Raw genomic sequence first — 23,756 nt, 5'->3', positions numbered from 1 at the left:
TTTAAACTAAACAAATGTATTTGGCAGCCACTGTCCAACCCTTGAATATTTAATACCAAATAAGCCCCTTCTAAAGATCAAATCGTTAGGCTGCCACTTAGGCATGTTTTGCAGCTGATTCATCATGGAGGACCCACCGGGATACTGTTCTATTTAAAGTCAGCTATTGCACTGGAGCAAGTCAAAGTCTTCTCTTGCTCAAGACATTAAATTCTTAATATTTCTCCTATTTTCCAACAGGAGTAAATTTTTCCCCATCTCACTGGGGCAGAACTCAGATATCTCAATCGAGTCACAAAGCGATGCAGAAGATTCACGGTTCTTTATAGGCATCCTTTCAGCCGCTGCTTGTCAGGAGAGAGCCTGGGCCTCCAGGGAAGAGTAGAAGGCAAGGTCCTATCCATGTAACAATGCTGGGAGCCACCTTCGTAACTAGCAGCAGCATAACCAGCTCTCACTTCAAGCAGCCCAGAATGAATAGAAAATTCAGTCCTGACTACAATCCAGCACTAGTCAATGGCTCACCGAAGACGCCTGATGTTTGTGAGACAGAAAGAGGTCTTGCTAACCCTTCCCCATAGTTCCAACACTGCACTTGTGTTAGGACAATGAAGATCAATAGAGGGAACATTTAACTTGGTCCCGAGAAGAAACATCATCATTGGGCTGTACTGGGGGGTACACATTCATCCTTTCCCCAAGGTCAAAGCTGGGGCAGCCCATTTAATCAGTCCTTGTATCAACTGAAAAAGTGTACCATGAGGATGTTGGCCAGGGGGTTACGCAGTGTCTGTTTCATAAGGACCCTGGAAATAAACTCCTGAGTATCCAAATTCATAGTAAGAAAAATAAGAAAAACAGTGTAACATGGGTGTTTTCCCATTTTACCTCATCTGTCACAAAATTTGGCAAAATTCAGTATTTAATCAGAGTGATTTTAATGAGATCACTTGCAATGCCTATTCATTTGCCTCCTTCTAAATGATATTTGTTCTGTTTTATCCTTTAAGTATGTTGTATCCAATCTCATAAACTGCTTCAAACCATATGCTAGAAATAAGACATATAAGATATGCCATTCATGTGTAAATTGTTGGTCTTTTCTGCGACAGTCTTACCTGCATATGAGTCTATTTTTCACCAAGGCTGTAAAGATCTCCTGAAATAGTTTATGCTGCGGATGGTTACTGAAGTTTCTCTCATTCTTGTAGTTTATACTGAGATTAAAGAAACAGAAAAGCATTTTGTAATAAAAATTATTTAGCCTGTCTCAAAGTTAGCAATGCAGGCAAAGATCATCTATATTCATGCAAATATTGAAGGATTCTCAGGATTTAACACATTATTAAAGGCACATGTCCACTGTTAAAAAAGGATTAAATTATAAATAATAATGATTATAATCAAGCATATATTTCATTTTACCATTTAACTAAAGGATTCCCTATAAACACTTAATAGCTAAACTTGTTCAGAAGGAGGAAAAGGGTATGCAAAGAGAAAGAATGATTGGTGCATATTATCTAGACACCGCATTAGGCTGTAAACAAGTTTCTGTGGTTGTTGATTGTTTGCATATGGTGTGTGTGTGTGTGTGTGTGTGTGTGTGTGTGTGTGTTTAACAAAGTCTGGAGATATCCCATTTTCGGCTTCTTTTTTCTGATATTACAACCCATTAAAGAGGTTAAAATACTACTTTAAATTATAAATTCCACTTTAAAACTGGGAGAGGATAAGAGATAATGCACAAAATGGTGGCACTGCTACAAAATATATGTTATTTTTGTGCATATTAAAATAGACCAATTTTAAGATCTAAGCCAATAATCTGGAATTACATGAACACATCACCTCAAAGGCAAGTACTATAGCCTTATGTTGTCATTTGTACTGTTCTTCCTTTGCAGTCTTTCACTGGTCATTGGACAGCGTGTCCCTACCCTAGCCAGGCGAGGGCATTCTTAGTACATGGATACCAGTAGACTGAATATGTAAGCATTTTTAAAGAATTTAGTGTTCCTCACTAAATATAAACCATTTACTGTCGTATGCCTTTTGTAGACTATTAAATTCATTGCCATAAAATGACAGGGAGAAGAAATCTAGGTCAAATAAATAAATGATCATTCTAGAATATTCATGTTGATATTTCATACCATTCATTATTTACACAGCACTTAGTGCCAGATGACCTCAGCACATTGTAAAGCCGAGAGACCCAGCTCCTGGAAGGGGAGTGGCCCACAAAAACGTGCAACTTCTGGCAGGTCTAAATGGTGACAGGACAGATGAATGTGGGTTGCCAGTTTCAATGTTAAAGGTGAGGTGTAATCCCTTCAACTGAAAACCTCAGTTGCTTTGACAACCACAGTCCTTAGCCACCATATCTGTTCAGAGCAACGGCTTCTTTTATGCCTCCTCATTGCTGGCAAGGTATGGACAGACCAAACGCTGAAGACAAAGCCTGGAATCAGCTGAGCCAGGCCAACAACTTGGAACCATTTCCTCATAGAACAAATGCCGGAGGTGTCTCAGCAAGGTGTCCTGAAACTCCCACGTCGGTTCTACCTAAAGCCACTAAGCTGTTATTTACACACTATTTCTGGGAATGGTTTAAACACTGAAATTATTAAGAATCCCCATGGTAAATTCTGAAACACTTGTAAATTTTAGCTCCCGTGACAAACAAACAAAGTTTTGGGCTAATTAGAATAGGTTGTTGAAGGCAGGGGAGATACTGGATTCTTACCTAAAATTTTCAAGTTCAACAGCTTCTGTGGACTCATGCCACTGACCTCGGGTTCTGTGTCCACCCACCTTGATGGCAGGCTCAGACTTCGTCATGCTATTTTGGGCACTATCGAAGTTAATGGCTGGAAGCTACAGAAATAGAAGCACGGAGCCCATGAGGATAACAATCCAGCACAGAATAAACAAAGTAACAAAATGGGGGAGGGGGTAACTGGAGGCTGGATAAAGGGAATGAGTTTTTTCCCAAAACAGTAATTAACATGAGAGCCAAGTCAAATTGAGGGGTTTTCCAAGATTTAAACATCTTTGACTTAAACATTTCTCTTCTGCCTTATGCTGTTTTATTTTTCTTCATTGCTTGTAACGCCACCTGCCATATCTTACAGTTATTTATGTATTTTCAGTCTCCCTTGATTATAACAGCAGCTCACCATGAACCAAACTTGCTCGTCTCAGGGCACCTGGGGTTTCAGTCGGTTGAGCGTCCGACTCTTGGTTTAGGCTCAGGTCATGATCTCACAGCCAGGAGACTGAGCCCCAAGTCAGGCTCTGCACACAGAGAGCGGAACCTTCTTGGGATTCTCTCTCTCCCTCTCTCTCTCTGCCCCTCCCCTGCTTGCACGTATGTTCTCTCTCTGAAAATAAATTAACTTAAAAACAACAGCAGCAACAACAAGAACAACTAGGGGCACCTGGGTGGCGGAGTCGGTTGAATGTCCGACTTCGGCTCAGGTCATGATCTCGCAGTTTGTGGGTTCGAGCCCCACATCAGGCTCTGTGCTGATAGCTCAGAGCCTGGAGCCTGCTTTGGATTCTGTGTCTCTGTCTCTCTGCCTCTTCCCCACTCATTCTCTCTCTCACTCTCTCTCTCTCAAAAATAAATAAACATTAAAAATTTTTTTCAACATGTAGGGGGGTAGTTCTGGGGAATCCCCAGCTCATGCTGTGAGGACAAACAGCCCTGTGGAGAGAAGCCTCCCACCCACAAACAGCACCCATTGCCAGCTATGTGAATGAGCCACCTTGGAAGCGGTGCCCCAGTTGATGTTGAAAGAATCATGGCTAGTGGGCACCCGGTGGCAGAAACCTGAACCAGAACCATCCAGGCTAACTGCTCTGAATTCAGGACCTGCAGAATAGGTAAGACACAGTAAACGATCGTTGTTTTAAACAACTAAGTTTTGGAATGATTGGCTATGCAGTACTGAAAAATAAATCCACCACAGAATAAACTACGAATCTGCAAGTCCATATGATACAAATAAATAAATAAACAAAACATGCCAGGGAAATATAAAACCGTGCCCCACATTCTGGCCGCATTAAACCGGTCACTTGTCCCAGAAACCACGGTAGTGTTTGACCACTCCATGCCTGGGCGTGTGCTGCAGACTGATTCCTGATCACCTTTCAGGGCTCAGCTCAGCCTCCTGGTGAGCACCCGCCTGCGCCTTCCCGGCAGAGCTGTTCACTCCGTCCCTGGTGGCATTACTGTGTGGACCTCGCTCATAGCACCTATCATGCCTGATACCCACCTCTGCCTTCAAGGTCAGAGTCCCGTGGGGTGGGGGGGGTAAGCCAGCACGAGAAGAGGCTGCAAGTTGAGTGAACCAGGGTTTGTTGTGGCAGAAAGTAAGGGAGAGACAGGGTGGGCCACGGACCAGGATGCCAAGAGTATTTCAGAGTATTCCAGACAGACTTTTACAGGCTGCAAACAGAGGACATCTGTGTGTACTCCAGAAAATGAGAGGTACCTGAGCAGCCTGACTAGCATGAGCAGAAAGAAGAAAGACTACAGGATGAAGCACAGAACTTTCCTAAAAATTTGACTGTGTCACTTCTGCTTGGAAATGTCAACATTCCCTGTTGCTTATGGGCTCATACAAAATCGCAGATGGGCCTTCAGACGCTGCCCAGTTTCCTCCAGTATTATGTATCACTCCTTCCAATAGAAACATCCAGTCACCATTTTACTTAAATGCTTGTTATTTTCCTTGCTTCAGATACCTGATTATTCTACTCATTTCACCAATAATACCTTTCCACCAATTCCACTGATGGAAAACCAGCCCGTTTCTTCAAGAACCATCTCCTTCCCTGTGATCCGAGCCAAAAGTGGCCTCCTTACGCCTGTCAAAATCCATACACCTACTGTCTGCACCCTTCATTCAGGATTCCTGTCTTGCCTGGTCACATCTATAAATGTCTTTTCCATACCTTATCTCTCAGAACACGAACACTGTGCCTTACACCTTTTCTTTCCACAGTATTTATCAAAACTTCTTCTATTTCGGGGCAATTAACTAGTCTGTAATTTGTTTGTTCTTCATTGTTTTCTTCTTCTATCTTTTTACTTACTGCAAACCGATTTCTCAGCTCCCCGTGGCCTTGAATGTAGGGGGGAAAAATCTGAATTCCAGCTCTTGGCAGATTACTTCAATATTTGTGAAAACCTCTCGTGAAATCTCCAACCAACTTTGTCATTTCACTTTGCTTCAATAACCCTGGGGCAATTCCTTTCCTTGAATGATTTGTTTTACCAGGTTAGGATTACTGTAACCTTGTTATGACGAAGGGGGCTCCTCTGTCCCCTCAGTGTGTCTCTGTCCCCAGTACTGTCCCACAAAACAGCAAACTCTAATGTGGTTAAGCAAGACACACAGAGATACACAGAGCAGTCAAGACAAAGAACGAAAGTAGAACATTGGGACACAAGGAAACAACAGGGAAGTGACTTGGCTCATTAGAGATTCAAATAAAGGACACTCAGTTCTTTGCAATTCTCTGCCTAAACCGCAAAGCAAATTTCCTCTGCAACAGATTAATTGGCCATTTTTGGTCTATTTGCAAATAACAGGCCAGGTCTTGTTAGAACAGAAATTCAGGTGAGTGAGCCTTAATCCCAAATTACCCTTTTCAAATTGACTGCTAAAAATCTCAGAGCCAAACGTGTGGCCCACTTGCTTATTTCGATGGGCATTTCTGCCTCACTAACTACTTTGTCCCTGACCCTTGTTCTTCTTTCTTCTTTGGTCTTGGCTTCAATTTATCATAAATTGTCATACTTTATGTATATCCATAAACCTCCTTACTTCCTTCTCTCACAAACAAGATATAAACAAATGCTGGATTTGTTCTTTCCAATATCGTTCTTCTCCATACTATTTTACTATAAAGAGAAGAGGGTGTTCAGAATAACATATATCGTTGCTAAATTAAATAGAATTAGGAATGAATTTTGAGAACCTCAGGACCTTCATATTAGTGAGGACATTTTCATTTTTTCTTAGAACCATCTACTTTCTGAATAATTCAAGGATTACAAACATGCATTTTTGTACATATGAAACAGCTGACAAAAAGCTATGCCATGTGAACTTGTCAGACAACAGACTGCAAATTCTAAAATTTGTTAAAGAAGTCGACTTTGGCTCAGGTCACGATCTCATAGTTTGTGGGTTCAAGGCCCACATCAGGCTCTGTGCTGACAACTCGGAGCCCAGAGCCTGCTTTGGATTCTGTGTCTCCCTCTCTCTCTGCTCCTCCCCCACTCATGCTCTGTCTCTCTCAAAAATAAATAAATATACATTTAAAAAATTAAATATATATATATATATATATATATATATATATATAAGCTATCAGAAAAATAGCCAAATTGACTCTTTTCCCCTCTGAATTTTCAGTGAGATAAAATTTGCAGCAAACTTCAAGAGTCGTGCTCTAGGAACTGGGTAGCATGAGGTGGGGTGGAGGGGAGAAGAAAGAAAACAGTAATTTGTGTTTTGGAAAACATCAAGTTCCCAAAACTCCAAAGAGTCAAACGGTAGGCATTCAATAGAACAGTATACTGTTTCTAGACTGAAGAGCTTTGATAATTAGGACACATGGCAATAAACAGAAAATAAAGAGAAGAAGAATGAAAAGGCTGTAGATGCTGAATTCTGGCAGGACTGAACCAGGTATGAGAGAAACAGCCAGATAAAGAAAAACAAAACTATAAAAGAACAAAGAAAAATAGATACACTGTTCATAAAAATGTTAAATTAATCCCTTTGGAAACATGTGAGTTCTCTTTTATCAATACATGCACATCCTTTGAACATACTACCTGTTGTTTGCTTGATTGAACGTTCAAAAGGCAACGAAGTCTTTTAAGATCTGAATAGTCCCTAGGAGAAAGAATAACACAGTGTCAACCAACCAAAGATTCCAGGTGAACTAGTGGCACCCACCGATGGTGTTGCCCTTCCGAGGCCTGCCTGTAGAGACTGAAATGTATCCATTTCCTTTAAACCTCTAGAAATGAGCAAACCTTTCAGTAAACACCATAACCCAGAGTAGCCCTTGTCAAAGGTCTACTCTGTTTCTCAAATAGACTCAGTAAGGGGTTACCTGGTGGTGACTCCTTGTTGTTTTTTTTCAGTTGATTTTTCTGTGGTCTTCGCCTTTTTGTCTTGATCAGGCATTGTAAAACGTCAATGCCCCAGAATTAACATGGCATTCCTTTCAAAATAAACCAGAGGGGAATACTTTAGTTGGAGTCTGTGCTCCAAAATATTCTCAGGCGAAAGTCACTTTATAATACTTCAGTAGGTAAAAGCTAACATTTATTTCTAACACAACAATAAAAATGTTCATATGAATAGCATTTATTATTTATCTTTCAAAGGCCTTCAGATACATTTAGGGCATAGTTTATAGGTATAGTAGCCCATAAGCCTCTGTTTTCTGAGTCATTCTCGGTTTCAAATATTCTGACCCACTGTCTCAACAAATACACGTTTCTGCTTGTCAGGAAAAGTGCCCCCATTAGGGGTTTCCAAAATATACATCTATAAGCAAATACCTGAAGCCCAACTAATGTTTTTATGCCATCCTACTTGTCTTTCTCGACAAGTATCCTTAACTATATGCTGCTAATTCAAGGAGTTCGTCTCCATCACAGGTGATCCTTCTAAGAGCCTGGAAAAAGCCCCAGCCATTTGCAAATAAGTGTTACAGTGTCAGAGGTAATACACAAAATTTCACTGGATTTCCAGAATTCCTAAATCTTTCAAACTGCCACCCCAGGTGAGTCAACTGTAGTCAATGAGAACTCAGCAAGAATTGGGCCAGTCCTGCACAGCCCCTGCACTCACTCAAACATCCTGTCAAAAGCAAGCCAACAGGCCCAAAATGGAGTCACTTATGTTAAGCCCCAGGTGACCAAACTTAATTATATTTTCAGCACTCCCAGGTATGAAAATTTAAACTAGCCAATCAGGAATCACCACATCAGCATTAATTAAATAATCTGCCTGATAAACTCATGCTATACCTTTAAAGAAAAGTAACCCTGCAATACCCAATCCACGTTTTGACCAGTGTAACTTCCTTGTTCTTGCTCCCTTCTGCCTGTAAAACTCCTAAGAGCTCCTTTCGATCTGCAAGAGTGGATGTTGTCCGATTCATGAATCACTGAATAAAGTTAATAAGATCTTTTTTTTCCAGCTGAGAAATGCGTTTGTTTGTTTGTTTGTTTCAGGAGTAGAATTTAGTGATTCATCACTTATATATAACACCCAATACTCATCCCAACAAGTGCCCACCTTAATGCCCATCACCCATTTAGCCCATCTCACCACCCACCTCCCCTCCAGCAACCTTCAGTTTGTTCTCTATCTTTAAAATTTACTCAATTGAAGTTTGTTTTTAAATAATCTGGACAGTGAGACTGTCCAGCCTGGGAATACAACCCAATAGGCATTTCAATCTTCTAGATAAGTTTTGCTGTCATCATGGTCACTTTTCCCAGGATAAATTTTAATACTGTTTCCCACATCCCCTCAAAAGATAAGTAAGGAATAGGACAGATTACTTAACCAACGAACAGAAGGCAACTTATTTGTTTGCCCTTTTTTCCTTAATCAATTTCTGATTCAATTGTTTTAATTTCCAGAATAGAAACAAAAAGTTGAAGATACCCATGCTTTCAATTACATAGCAAATACAAAATTAAATATACTATCAGTTTAATTTGATTAGATGTAAAATTTTCCAACTATGCTTTAATGCCACAGCTTGACTTCAGTGTTATTTTCAGGCATGAAAAAGCATGTGTTATTGTCTTATAATCGCATGCCTCCATGTATTGTGAAATCGATGGTCAAAATCCAAGTGTTTCAGAGATATTTAAAAGCAAAAAGGAATGTGCCAATGGGTGTTTCACTGCAACAGAATGAAGCAAAACTTCAGTTAAATGTGCAAAGACAGTTTAAGGATTTAAAAATTATTTTTCCAGTATAGTTGTCATATTTATGACAGAGTTGAGCGGGAATTAAGAGTTGGGGACCAAGGCTCTCTTCACAGATGCACACCAACAAAAGCGCAATATAATATTTTAGAATTGTGCTTAGGACGTAACACCACAGACTCATACAATCAATAAATATTTACTGAACATTTACCATGTCCAATCTCCGACTAAAAACTGCTAAAGATAAAACAGGTTACCACAGGCATACTATTCTACCATAAGCACATAAAATCCCACTTCATGACTTCAAAATATGTTTTGTGATGGATTCAGATAGAGATTTGATTTCACTTTCCTCTAAAAAAAGAAAGAAGAAGGAAGGGAAGGAGGGCGGGAGGAGGAGAGAGTGGAAGAAAGGAAGAATGGATGACAGATAATCTGTAAATAATTTCTAAAAGCCCGAGATCCAAGTGCTTTTTATATAGAGATATTAAAATGCTCCCAAATGTTCTAAAATAAATGGAAATCCAGTCAAAATGAATAGCATCTGATTTTACTTTTCCCTCCCGGGCACAGGGAAAATTCCACACTGGCCTGCTGGCTTCCAATTCCCGTGCAAACCATAGCTACAGACTGTTAGAAGTAGGAAACGAAAGCCACAAAGATTAGCACATGAAAACGTGTGGAAAAGCTCACAGGCTGCTTCTGCCAGCCTTGGAGAGCATATCTATCCAGATCATACCCTGCTAAACACCCCGCCTTATTATTCCCTTGTTTAATCTCCATAATTTGATTGACCTGGTGTGTGAACAGGAAATAATCATCTAATAGTTTTATCAATTTAAGATTAAAGTCTACTCTGTGAGCTGGAAGAGTGAGAATAGATAAGTCTCTGGAAACGTTTCACTTAATTAAACAGTAAACAATCCACCGGAATCGGTAGAAACAGACAATTGCCTTAGGATAAAAAAAACAAAATCCTTTCCACTTGATGGCTGGTGAAATGGAAAGTATTCTGAAGAAAACTTTGAGAAGTTGAGAATGCTGAACTATTTCCTCTAACCCCATTTTAAATGAAAAAAAAATGATCACGTTACGCCGACGGTTATAATCCAAACCTGGGGATGGCGGGGAGGGCAGTTTACATCAAGTCGAGACAATTTATTGGGGAAGGGTCCTCCGGAAAGATCAAGCAAGGGTGCTCCCCAAAGCCAGAGCTCTCCAGAGGGCAGCCTAGCATGGTTCCACGGGGAGCTCTGGAGTAGAGATTATACCAGTCACTGGTTAAGGGTCCCTGGAGAAGGTCTTAACCGCCACCCATACACTTCTGTCTGGGGGTAAAGAGACTCCAGGAGCTTGGGGGGAGTCCCCCCAAAAGGAGACACAGGAACTGGCTATAAGAAGCAAAGGAACACTGAAGTCAACACCCCGACACACCACCGGTCCCAGGGATGCGACAGGCTCCGGGTGGGATACTCACCTCGTCCCTGTGATCACCAACCACAACGGAAGGGCTGTGGGTGACGACGGTACGAGAATCTCGCTGTGGATGCACACTCAGCACAGCCTCATGTTTCCCTCTTCTGCTCGACCTTGTCCGTGACTTTCACTTCTCCGATCCTTCCACCCTCTCTCCCTCTCGCTCACTGCATTTCAGCCCTGCGGGCCTTCTCCCTGGTTCATGAAGGTGGCAACCTCACCCCTGCCTGAAAGCCTCGGCACTTGCCACTTGCTGTTCCTCTCTCATTCTCAGGCTGCCTTCTTTGTGTCATTCGGGTCTCTGCTCAGATGTCCCCTCGGTGGTGCGGGCTCCTCTGACAAACCTGTACAACATATTCACCCCCAGAGACTCATCCTTACCACATCTACTCTGTTTCCTCTCCTTCTGCAGCTCGTCAGTGTTGGAAATCTTCTGGTCCATTTCCCGTATCCTTGCACCAGACCATAAGCCCCATGTGAGCGGAGATCGTGTCTGTCTTATCCCCAAGTACATCCCCACACGCCAAATAGCAAATGGCGTGATACAAGCACAGTACAAAAGCTCAGAAAACATTTGTGTCATAATCTGTAAGGAGTGGCTAAGGTATCTTTCGCAAAGTTCATGAATTATTTGCTTTTTAACAATTATTTTAGGATCATAGGATAACAACCTCCTTGAACCTCCCAAGCCTGGCACTCCTCCTCAGGGCAGCTTGGACTCCCCACATGCACAAAATATTGCAGTTGCCTGATTCCCCCATAAAGCAGGAATTGGACCTCCCTTATTTTTTTTATTTTTTTTTTCATGTTTATCCATTTTTGAGAGAGAGAGAAAGAGAGAGAGCACAAGAGGGGGAAGGGCAGAGAGAGAGGGCAACACAGAATCTGAAGCAGGTTCCAGGCTCTGAGCTGTCAGCACAGAGCCCGAAGTGGGGCTCGAACTTCGTGAGATCAGGAAGTTGGACACTTAACCGACTGAACCACCCAGGTGCCCCTGAACCTCCCTTATTCACCACACACAAGGAAGGCAAACAACAAATATTTACTGCATAAAAAAATTTAATGGATCAATGGATAATAGAACTATTTCAAAAACAAACCTGTGTCATTACTCGTTTAATTCAAAAATCTTTCATAAATCTTCCTCATAAATCAAATCAACTGATGAATATTTGTAATGTTATAAAAGTCTTGAACACACTGAGGAATTATCTCAATTATTTAGTCTTCAGGAGGAAAACTGGAGTTTTATATAAGATAATATTCATGAACAGTGCTTTTTAAACAACTTATTAGGTTTTTTCAAATTCGTAAATCTATCATGGACCAATACTGTTGGTCCATATCCTGTTCAGCAAAGTAAGCCCGCTGATCATGTGCTTAAATATCGCAGCAATGTTGAATTGCTGTAAACATTTCTAAACACTCTCAATTTTGTACTTGTCTCCTCGCGGACCAATAACATACCAGTCTGAAGACCACCTGAATAGCCTAGAAATCTGAAGTCTCTCCTTCCAAAGAGCAATCTTGATTTCACAGCAATCCTAGATAGATGACTGTCTGAGAACCACTGCCCCAAGGGTAGAGCCGGAGAGGACCTGAGTAGCTGTGGATTCCAGGACAGCCAGGAGAGGGTGAGAGTGAGCCCGGGGAAAGGAGAAACAAGGCCAAGAAGACTGAACGTGGGCTCCCCACTTAAAACCAGAGCGGTCCCACCTCTCTGGGGCTCTGTGTACAGTTTCATTTGAGAAAAGGGTTCCACTGCTAAAAAAAAAAAAAAAAAAAATTGGAGCCCACGCATTTTCTGACATTTATTTTACAGAGGAGATGAGGCCAAAGAGATTATAAGACTTGCTACATAAACACTTGTGTTCAGGTGGATTTTCCTTTGATTCTGAGTGGGAAAACTGAAATTTAGTATTTTTTTTCTTAAAAAAAAAGGGAGGGGGCACAGAAGTGAAAGATTATACATAAAATCCTAGTTACTTTCAGAACAGAAACTTTCAGTATTTTTCCTTTTGCCCATTTCAGTCATGGGACCCAAATACTATCTCAGAGGGAGGAGAAATGATCTCTCCATGCCTCACAGGATCGCCAAATGAGTTTGATGTTTACAGTCCTAGTCAAGTACAGACATAATCACAGTACTGACTCACTGTTGAATTTTTTAATCCATTTCAAAGAGACTCTCAAAAGTAATTCCTATCTTCTATTGTCGTTTGAAATGTGGGTTAATGCTAAAAGAAGTCCCCAGAGAAACACACCTCATTTGCTCGTGATCTCTTGGTAATTGCAGGGTAAACACATATAACAGAGAAAGAAATCCGGGCTACGGTAAAATCACCTGACTGACTGTAATTAATCTAAACTGTACAATATAAACCCACTGACTAAATAATGTGGTGGGTATTTGTGATATGGTTTTCAGATTCTCTACCCAGAAATTCTTTTTTATTCCACAGTTGACTTAACTGTTCAGAAGATCCTTAAATGGCCTCATCTTTACTAAAGATAAAACAGAAAACTCATTTGATTCATTATGGAAAATAGCTCCAAATCCCACTAATACCTTTTTTCTTATTAATCACTTAGGCTGTATCTTTGGAAATACCACACTTTATTTACTACATCTACTAGTGGTTAAGATAAAAACAGCACTTGGAAAGTAATAACGGTAAGAGAGTTTAACATGACTCCAGTTAATTACCACTTGGGCTACATCAGGTTTATTATTTTGAAAAAGCACTAAAATAAATTGTTATAATGCTTACCACAAAAGGAACTTATAACTTCCTTGTACCAACACAAGGGAGTCCTTATTTCCTTTGATGAGTGACAGTTAACCTCCGTATCAGATTACAAGTTGCAGTTCTGTCTGTGCTCAAGTAGACATTAAAGAAACTGAGAAAACTTTCTGCCCCGTAACTAGTGGCAGTGAAAACGAGACATCATTTCTCTAAGTCCTTTACTGTGGCATTTTTTTTTCTCAATATTCCTTTAATAGTGGCTCTTTGAAAACAAAGTGGTTAAAATAAGATACAATTTATGTAAAGAATTTTAACCAGAAATAATAAAACTGTGTTAAAATGAATTCGTTGGGTGTTAATTTCTTAATCTTGATCATGCCACAGTGATGCAAGAGGCTAACACTGAGGGGGGCTGAGGGAGGGGTGTAAGGGAACTCACTGTACTATTTTTGCAGCTTTTATGTAAATCTAAAATTATTTCAAAATAAACAAACTGCATCGGCCACTTGAGCAGTTTAGCTCATTAAAAGTGCTATGAGAATAGAGAAAGTGTTTTCTTTTTACAAAGAATAATAGCCCTTAATCTCACAGAGCTATAGTGCTTGGTCTTTCTAAATTGGTTGTGTTTTAAAAAACTATTCTGCACAGAAAGTGTCATGTTAAATTGGTCAAATGACTGGAAAATAAAACACACACACACACACACACACACACACACTCTCTCTCTCTCTCTCTCTCTCTCTCTCTCTTTGAAAGTAAAGTGATCAAAAAAGTCAAGGAACTCCTCTAAGAAACGTGACTTGCTTATACCTGTTACAGCTGAAAAAGAGTCTGCTTCTCTAAACCGTAGACTTGATTTTATCCCTTATATCACATTGTTATTGTTCTTCAATGGGAAACACGTGTGGAGTTAGCAGAACAGAAACAGTCATATGAAAAACTTTAAAGAACATCTAGTGTGGGGGTTTCTGACACCTTCCAGGCCCTGGAACAGAATGTAAGTGAATGACAGGTATAGAGGAGATCATACATAGGGCCTCAGTCAGAACTGAGAAAGCATACACCCTCCCTTAAAGGGATTCAAACTCACATTAAAAATGAAGCAAAGCAAAACTCCTGCACAGGACAAATAAAACAGACCGGTCATCAGTTGAAGATCGTGATTCAGTGCACCTTGTTTAATACATGAGGAAACTGAGGCCCAGAGAGGAAAAAGGTGTCCAAGGCCACAGAGCACCTTTAAAAGTAGAACACAGCCCAGTTTACCTTCAGGGCCTAAATCCTAATGGCAAGCTCCGGGTAGATGGGAAGGGGACGACTTGTTGACATTGGCCCTGAGCCGAGGGCAAAGGGTGATCTAATAACAACTGATGCTTGCATAACTTCACCTCCTGGACCCTGGGGTGCTTGCAAACATCTATTCATTCCTCCTTGCTCACTCATGTGAAATAGGTAGGCGGTGTATTTTAATATTATCGTATGGAGGAAAACAAAGACACAGTTGCTACAGAACCTCCTTTGGCAGGAGTATGTCGCCAGCCAAGGGCAGGTATTATCATGGCCTTGCTCCTGAGTCAGTAGACTTGACACCTTCCTTGTGCAGAGAGTTTATACTTTAAACAATTTTCTGTTTTCTATTTAAACAAGCACTTGGAGGTACAAAGAATAAGAAAATTCCAATTGTATTCTAGCCGTCTCCCACTCATTCCCACAAATATTTATTGACCATCTGCTGTGTGTTAGTCTCTTTTTTAAGACTGCCTTCATTTTCCTCTGGCCAATACTGACCTAAGTTGGACTGTGCTAAGTCCAACTTAGCCTAAGTTGGTGATGCTCCCAAAATCAACTAGAATATGTGGCCACAGGTACCGTTATCATTTTCTTTTTCCAAGCTTTAGTCCCATTCAAACTCACACCATTCTTGCTAAAGGGAAACATCTGCAAATAGGAATATAGCTTTTATGGACCCCCTCCACTGCCACTGCCTGATGATGCCTGTGGTATGTCTGTTCACGTCTCGTGTGGCTGCTTACCCAAACCTGCTCAAGACATAGCTTATCGTGCACCTGTGTTAAATGAAATCTGAGGCCCATATGTTAAGTGGTGGTATTGAAAAGGCAAAAAAGGTCCAGATGATATGAAGGGAACATTTTTATTAACCAGTCAATGAAAGTAACGTAAGTAGCACACCAAACTTCTCTTTTCTTACTGACCCCAAACACAGCAAGATTACATTCTATTCTCTGTTTCTGTGTGAGAAAGGGGACAATGATATTCACTCATTCCTTCAAAAGGTGATTATTGATCCCCTCATCTATGCCAAGCCCTGAAGCTACTGCGCTGAATAAGACATGGTCAAAAATGTCTTACCCCCTAAGTCAGCCATCATGGTAATACGTCACGATAATAAATGAGTCATGGTGGTAATGAGTCAATATGGATTCTGCCCAACCCCCTGGACCTTTTTGGGGTAAAGAGAACACTGAGTTAACACATCCATGTTCCTAATGCTAGGCAGCACTGCAAGAAACTATAAGTACTTTTAAGCCATGAAATAGAATTAAATTTCATCCAGTAACACCCTATTTTAAGTGCATTTTATTATCTCTCATGCTCTGACTGTGCATACGACATCACCGGGCACTGCAAAAACAACCTATCCACATCTCAGTGTGTGTGTGAAATCACAAATATGTAGTTTAGGCTGTAGAAAACTACTGATATCGGGTCTTAAAAAAACAAAACAAAACAGGATAGTTTCTTATGGTACAGACTAATACATGGGATCAAATAAGAACACAAGAAATGTCAAAAAGCAGGGGAAATTGACTTCCAAAGGAGACTATAAATTGAATGAATTCAGGAGAAAGAAAGATCACTGTGGGCTGAAACGTTATGGAAAGGTTCATGAACTGGGGACTTGAAGAAGGCCCAGGAAAATGGGTAGGGCTTGGGAAGAACTTTCCAGGGGAGTGAATGAATAAAGGGATGGAGGCAAAATCCTAGGAGTGGTTTGGGGAGACAGTGAGTAGAAGTCGAACTGGGGCTGAGGAATGTGGACCGAGGTGGAAGATGGTACACAAACGAGTGGCAGCCTCTAAGTCTCTAGCCAACGCATGGAACAAAGCAGTCACAAAAAAGTCTCAGAGCACGGCCCTTTGGGTGCACCTCAGAAAAATGGCACTTTCCTCTTCCTCACCCCCTCAGTCGTTTGGCCACTACATCCTATTTTTCTGCTATTTCTAATATGGTCCTGATCTATTCACTTCCTTCCACCCTCAGAGCCAACACCCTAGTCTACCTCATCACTCGCCTGAACTACAGCGATCCATTCCTAAACGGTCCCTCCACTTCCATTTATTCTCTCTGCCCAACAACACAAAACCTGATCTCCACACAGCAACCAAAGCACCCTTCATATGGTGCAACTCTGACCAATTAAGCCTTTGTGTGCCTCCCATCTCTCTGGGGGTAACAACAAAAATTAACAAGGCCAACGAGGTGTTCCAAGAGATGATGCCTCTGCCCCCGCTAGCCAGCTCCACTCATACCTGGTCTCTGAAACCCTGCTCCAGACCTGATTCTCCTGGACACCCCAGGATCTCTACTCCTGGACTCAAGTAGCAGATTGCTATGGGAAGGCCTGGAAGCCTTATCTGCCATGTCTCAACTCAAGTGTCCATTCTTTTTTTTAAATTTTTTTTTTCAACGTTTATTTTTTTATTTTTGGGACAGAGAGAGACAGAGAATGAACGGGGGAGGGGCAGAGAGAGAGGGAGACACAGAATCGGAAACAGGCTCCAGGCTCCGAGCCATCAGCCCAGAGCCTGACGCGGGGCTCGAACTCCCAGACCGCGAGATCGTGACCTGGCTGAAGTCGGACGCTTAACCGACTGCGCCACCCAGGCGCCCCAAGTGTCCATTCTTTAAGGTACTTTTCATTGACCTCCTTGATGGGGACACAGCTTCACCAGGCACTGCCTTGCAGTTCTTAATGAAAGGGTAGATTCAGGCAATAATTCAATAAATACACATGTCTGTCTCCTCTAGTTACACTAAACTAGTCAGAGAGAGGGATAGGGATTTGCTCATCCCCAGCATCCAGCACTGCTGGTTTATAACAAAAGAAGTATTCAATGGATGATTGATGAATGAATGAATGAGTGAATGAATGAATGAAAAAGTCCCAAGTGAAACATGATTGCGCAGCTCCAAGTATAACTGGTGTATCATTGTTGAAACATAGAGAATAAAGGTAATGGGAAAAAAATTATCAGCAAACGATAAGTTTGCCCCAGCTGACCAGATCCAGTTGTTACAGAACGTTGGTTTGACAAAAATCGCATCATAAACACAAGGAAGCCACAAAGCAGATAAGATACTCATGTCAAACATGGGCTACCTCAAGTACACGTGAACAGGACAATAAAATTTCCTGAAGAAAAGACGAGTATTCACATTTACGTCTAGTGTAGCGTATACGTGCACATTATATCACTCTGTGGTCTCCACTGAGGAGACTTCACAGGTTTGAGAGTGTGAATTCCTCTGGCTGCACCTCTGAGACATAGTCAAAAGGGGCAATGGTGGTGGACGAGACCTGGTTTCCATGCGCCTGTGGCATGGCCCCGGAAGTCCCAGGGCCTCTCTAATTATGAGCTTCCTCCTTTACCACGAAACAGAAACAACAATATCCCCATTACAAAGTGGTAGTTGTAACTAAATGAAATAAAGCAAAACCCCTTTAACACTGTCAATAGCTGTAGAAATATAAGTAATTGTTATTATGATAGCTGTTTATAAATACTATCGTGGGTAATATTACTATTACTTCAATTCGAAGAGCCTGTTGTACTAATTTTATTTTTTTTAATTTTTTTGTAATGTTTGTTTTTGAGAGAGAGAGAGAGAGTACAAGCAGGAGAGGGGCAGAGAGAGAGGGAGACACAGAATCTGAAGCAGGCTCCAGGGTCTGAGCTGTCAGCATGGAGCCCAACATGGGGCTCGAACTCACGTACTGTGAGATCGTGACCCGAGTGGAAGTCGGACCCTTAACCGACTGAGCCACCCAGGCACCCCCTGTCATACTAATTTTAAATCATTTGTCTATATTCACTGGCTTTGATTCATTGATGACGAATAGTAGACACAAAATGAGAAAAAAAAAAAAAGCTTTATTTTCAAAGTCACAAGTAGTCTTGATTTTAATTTTTTAAACCTAATATTATTCAAGGTTTACTATCATAATAAGTACTTTGATGTATTCAATTCATTTAATCTTCAAAACAATCCTAGGGGCACCTGGGTGGCTCAGTCAGTCAAGCGTCTGACTTCGGCTCTGGTCATGATCTCGGGTTCATGAGTTTGAATCCCACATCCGGCTCTGCACTGACCGTGTGGGGCCTGGAGTCTGCTTCGGATTCTGTGTCTCTCACTCTCTCTCTCAAAAATAAATAAACATTTAAAAATATACATATTTTAAGAAATGACCTAAGTGGTAGGTAGTGTTGTGAATCTCCAACTTACAGATGGAGAAACTGAGGGACTGAGAAGTAACTTGGCCAAGATCTCATATCTAGTAATAAAACAATGATAACAAGAGCAAATGTTACATGGGCTTAGCCCATGCCAGTGCTATTCTAAGTGCTTCCGTAAGTTAACTAATACAAGTCTCCTAACAAACCTGGAGGCAGCTACACTATTGTCCCCTTCACGGATGACGTACTGAGGCCACACAGAGGTATAGAATGTGTCACGTTACACAGCTGGTAAGTGGCAGAACAGGAATTTATAGACAGGGAGAGCCTTCCCTGTGAATCTAATGCTGTACTAACTCTCATTTATTGGTGGCATTTATCAGCTCTCTATCTGCCTAAGTGAATTTTCTAGAGAAATGTTACCCTTGTAATAAAAACAACATTACTTCGTACACCCGGTCCCTGAAAATTAACAATCCCGTCCTTCATGAAAATACACTGAATACTGAGTAACTGTTCCTGACCAGCCCAGGGACAATATTATGGCTGCTGTGCTTTATACATTCTTCCTTAGTTGTTATTTTAATTTTCATACAAGGGTTTTTTTTTATATTTCTTTTCCAGATATGAGCCAGTTAATTGTCCATTTTGTCCACTCTGACTTTGCTGAGGGTCAGTTATAATTATCCCCAATGTAAGATTTAATATGTTCTGAGTTGATGCTAAATCGATCGACTTGAGTGTATGACCTTTATTAGACTATAGAAATTTTGGCTGAGATGAGCGTAAGCCTACCTCTAGGTAAGTATGAGTCATTATGAGAAACCATCTACTTCTTCAGCGCTCATTTTCATCGTTTCTTAATCATCAGACATGTCAGCCAGATTCATGAGTGTGTTTTAAAGCTCATTTTCCTATGGCAAGACCAAGTCTCTCAAAAATGTGAGACCCGTTTCCAAATCCAGCCTGTCCCCGGGCTGACACTTTCTCTCCCCTTACCCCCTACTTTATTTTTACCTCGTTACTTGTCTCTCTCTCCCAAGTAGAATGAAATACAAATAGCTACATTTACATGGTACTTCCTACGGACGTACCACAGTTCTAAGAAATCTCGGGTACTGATTCAGTACTGATTCACGTAATAAAACAACGCCATTTGACAGGAGACTGAGATGCAAAGGTGAAGCGACTTGCCAGAGGGCCCATATCCAGCAGTGAGGGAGCTGGGATTTGAACCCAGGCAATCTGACTCCAGAGTCTGTGCCCTACGGGCCCTGCTCTACTATCCCTGAGAACATAAATTCTAAAGGAACAGTGTCACTGCTCAATTCCCAGATGCTCGACAAATGTTCATTAACTGTTTGAATGACCTTCTAGCTCCTCTCCCTGTCCAAGTGCTCAACTCAGTTCACTCTGACTTCAGTCTCAAAAATGGACTGGCTCTGAAAGTCAGAGTAACATCCAGGCCCTTTTTCACCTACTCAAGACTTGACTGGTTAGTTTCTTTCGACCCCATCCTTATCTGACATGACACCCTGGACACCTCAGATGGTGACTGTTCATTGAATGAATGAGTGTCTTACCTGTAACGGAGCTGTTGACAATACACAAAAGTTTGTGACCAAGTAGGAGGATGTCCTAGAAATTGCACTTGAATGAATTAAAAGATTGATTTATAACTTCTGTGGGCTGACTGTGGAAATTTCCCTATTCTTTACCTTCAGGGTGTTATTTTTTCTTCTTTGTTAAGACATTTTTAGGGCAGTTTTAGGTTTACAACAAATCTGGAGAGTAAGGTACAGAGATTCTCATATACTTCCTGCCCCCACACCTGCATCGCCTCTCATATAACAATATCACTCACCACAATGGTACATTTTTAAAATTTTTAAATATTTATTCTTTTTGAGACGAGGAAGGACCAGAGCATGAGCAGGGTAGGGGCAGAGAGAGAAGGAGACACAGAATCTGAAACAGGCTTCAGGCTCTGAGCTGTCAGCACAGAGCCTGACGTAGGGCTTGAACTCATGGACTGGACGGTGAGATCATGACCTGAGCTGGACTGAGCCATCCAGACACCCCCTGAATGGTACATTTTATACCAATTTATGAGTTTGAGCCCCACGTTGGGCTCTGTGCTGATGGCTCAGAACCTGCTGCCTGCTTTGGATTCTGTGTCTCCCTTCTCTCTTTGCCCCTCCCCCGCTCATACTCGCTCGTCGCTCTCTCTCTCTCTCTCTCTCTCTCAAAAATAAATAAAACGTTAAAAATTTTAAAAATAAAAAAATAAAATAAAAATGACTTAAATATATATTTTAATATTTATTTTTGAGAGAGACAGAGCACAAGTGGGGGAAGAGAAGAGAGAGATGTTATTCATTTTATCTCTCTCTCAAAAATAAACAACATTAAAAAAACCAAAACAATTTTTATACCAAGAATGAACTACTTGGTACATCATGATCACCCAAAGTCCACCAGTTTACCTTAGGGTTCACTCTTCGTGTTGTACATACTATGGTTTGGACCAATATATAATGACATGTATCCATCAGTATAATATCATATGGTCTTTTCACTGCCCTAAAAATCCTCTGTTCTCTGTCTATTAATTTCTCCCCAACCCCCAAGCCCTGGCAACCACTGATCTTTTTTACTGTCTCCAAAATTCTGGCCTTTTCCAGAATGTCATATTGTGGATATCATACAACATGTAGCCTTTTCAGATTAGCTTCTTTTACTTAGTAATAAAGTGTTCCTCCACTTAAAGTTCCTCCATGATTTTTCAAGGCTTCATAGTTCATTCCTTTTAGTGCTGGATAATATTCCATTGTCTGGTTGTATCATGGTTTATCCATTACCCACTAAATGCAAATATTGGCAATTGTGAATAAAGCTGCTGCAAACATCCATGTAATGTTTCAATTTTGTAAATATGTGAAAATTTACTAAGTATAAGGCTACTGTGCACTTAATAGGAAGTATGCACATTTAATCTTTAAGACAATCCTATGAAATATGTGCTATTATCAGACCACTGTACAGATAAAGAAGCTGACAAGGGCGCCTGGGTGGCGCAGTCGGTAAGCGTTCCGACTTCAGCCAGGTCACGATCTCGCCGGTCCGTTGAGTTCGAGCCCCGCGTCGGGCTCTGGGCTGATGCTCAGAGCCTGGAGCCTGTTTCCGATTCTGTGTCTCCCTATCTCTCTGCCCCCCCCACCCTCCCCGTTCATGCTCTGTCTCTCTCTGTCCCAAAAATAAATAAACGTTGAAAAAAAAAAAAAAATTTAAAAAAAAAAAAAAAAAAAAAAAAAAAAAAAAAAAAGAAGTGACTGGGGGCCCTGGGTGGCTGAGTTCCATTAAGCATCCAACTCTTGGGGTGCATGGGTAGCTCAGTCAGGTGAAGGTCCAACTTCAGCTCAGGTATGATCTCACAGTTCACAAGTTCAAGCCCTGCATCAGGCTCTGTGCTGGTGCTGACAGCTCAGAGCCTGGGGCCTGCTTCAGGTTCTGTGTCTCCCTCTCTCTCTGTTCCTCCCCCACTCATGCTCTGTCTCTCTCTCTCTCTCTCTTTCAAAAATAAAGAAACATTAAAAAAAAAAAACAAGCATCCCACTCTTGATTTCGACTCAGGTCACAATCTCACAGGTTGTGAGTCTTGAGCTCCGCATCGGGCTCTGTGATGACAGCTCGGAGCCTGGAGCCTGCTTCGCATTCTGTGTCTCCCCCTCTCCCTCTGCCCCTCCCCTGTTCTCTCTTTCTCTGGTCTCTTCTCTCAAAATATTTATTTTTACACAAACTTTAAAAAAAAATATGTATACACAAACTTTAAAAAAGAAGAAGAAGAAGAGAAGAAGAAGAAGAAGAAGAAGGAAGAAGAAAGCTTGGTAAGAGGTTAAGTAATTTGCTGTGGGCCACTTAACTAAAATGCTGAAGCCCGGATTCAATTCCTTGTATCTCTGACTCCAAAGCTTATCTCTTACAACCTATGCTGTAGTCCCTATTTCCCATTTGAAAACATACACCATACAATAATAGCGACCATCCTAATGATTATGAAAGACTGTGAGTTGAAACAGTTTCCAATCACCAAGGGTCTTAAAATCTAAGTAAAACCATCAGCTCAACTTTCGTATTTTGTACACAAAAGCTTCATTGGCCAGAAATCATTTCTGACTTTCTGGAACTCATAGGGCTGTCATGAAGAACGGTGCCTTCTCATTTTAGGGATTCATTCACTTACCAGTCTTTGTTGAGCCCCCCACTCTGTGCATGGGGCTGAGAGAGAGACAAACAGTGCTGAGTAAGACAGGCAGAGCCCCTGGCCTCGCAGAGAGGGTCTAGAGAAGGGAGCAGAAAAGTAACGAGGCAACACACAGAGGAAGATTGGGGAGCAAGTGAGAACGGGGTTGGGGAGGCTGCAAAAACTGGAGTCCACCGTGGGCAGTGTGAACAACAGGTGCAATTGCCACACACGGGAGAGAACATGGCGTGTTCTGGGAACGGACAAGACAGAATGGCTGATGGAAGGCCTGACTAAGGAGGCTGCCGTAGGATAATGGAGGGTCTTTGCAGGGAAGCAAAGCTGGCCTCACGTTATTTAGAAAGGTCACTCTAACACTCATGGGGAAAACGGATTAAAATAGGGCCAGGCTGGAAGCGGGAAAGATGGGACGGCTGCTGAACTTAACAAGGGACTGGTGAGAATACAGTGAGCATGTTGATGGTGATGTGGGAATTGGTTTGGCAGCTATTTAGAAGATATACCCTTGGGGCACCTGGGTGGTTCAGACGATTGGGCCTCGGACTCCGGATTTCAGCTCAGATCATGATTTCCTGGTTCGTGAGATAGAGCCCTGCATCAGACTCTGTGCTGAGTGTGGAGTCCGCTTGGGATTCTCTCTCCTCTCTCTCTGCCCACAACCCCCCCCCCGCCCACTCACTCTCTAAATAAATAAATAAATAAATAAATAAGTGTTTTTTAAAAAGGGTACAGACTTGATCATTGATGGAAATGCGGAAGAAGAGGTGATGTCAAAGATACTGCCCAGAATGGGATTTTGG

At 41.5% G+C, this 23,756-nt stretch overlaps 1 protein-coding gene across 1 annotated transcript in view; it reads right to left on the bottom strand.

Moving 5' to 3' along the window:
- The window catches only part of NEK10 (NIMA related kinase 10), a 227,496-nt gene that overhangs the window by 203,005 nt on the left and 735 nt on the right, over positions 1–23,756 (bottom strand). Inside the window, 4 exon segments of the mRNA XM_030329784.1 lie at positions 1,119–1,217; positions 2,750–2,880; positions 6,863–6,923; positions 7,147–7,257. Of these exon segments, the coding sequence (XP_030185644.1) occupies positions 1,119–1,217; positions 2,750–2,880; positions 6,863–6,923; positions 7,147–7,220 (365 nt within the window). The 5' untranslated portion in view covers positions 7,221–7,257.

The sequence above is a fragment of the Lynx canadensis genome, chromosome C2, assembly GCF_007474595.2.
Source record: "Lynx canadensis isolate LIC74 chromosome C2, mLynCan4.pri.v2, whole genome shotgun sequence".
Lineage (NCBI taxonomy): Eukaryota > Metazoa > Chordata > Mammalia > Carnivora > Felidae > Lynx > Lynx canadensis.
The sequence above is the reverse complement of the archived record's forward strand: the minus strand, read 5'-3'. Positions and strand labels throughout refer to the sequence as shown.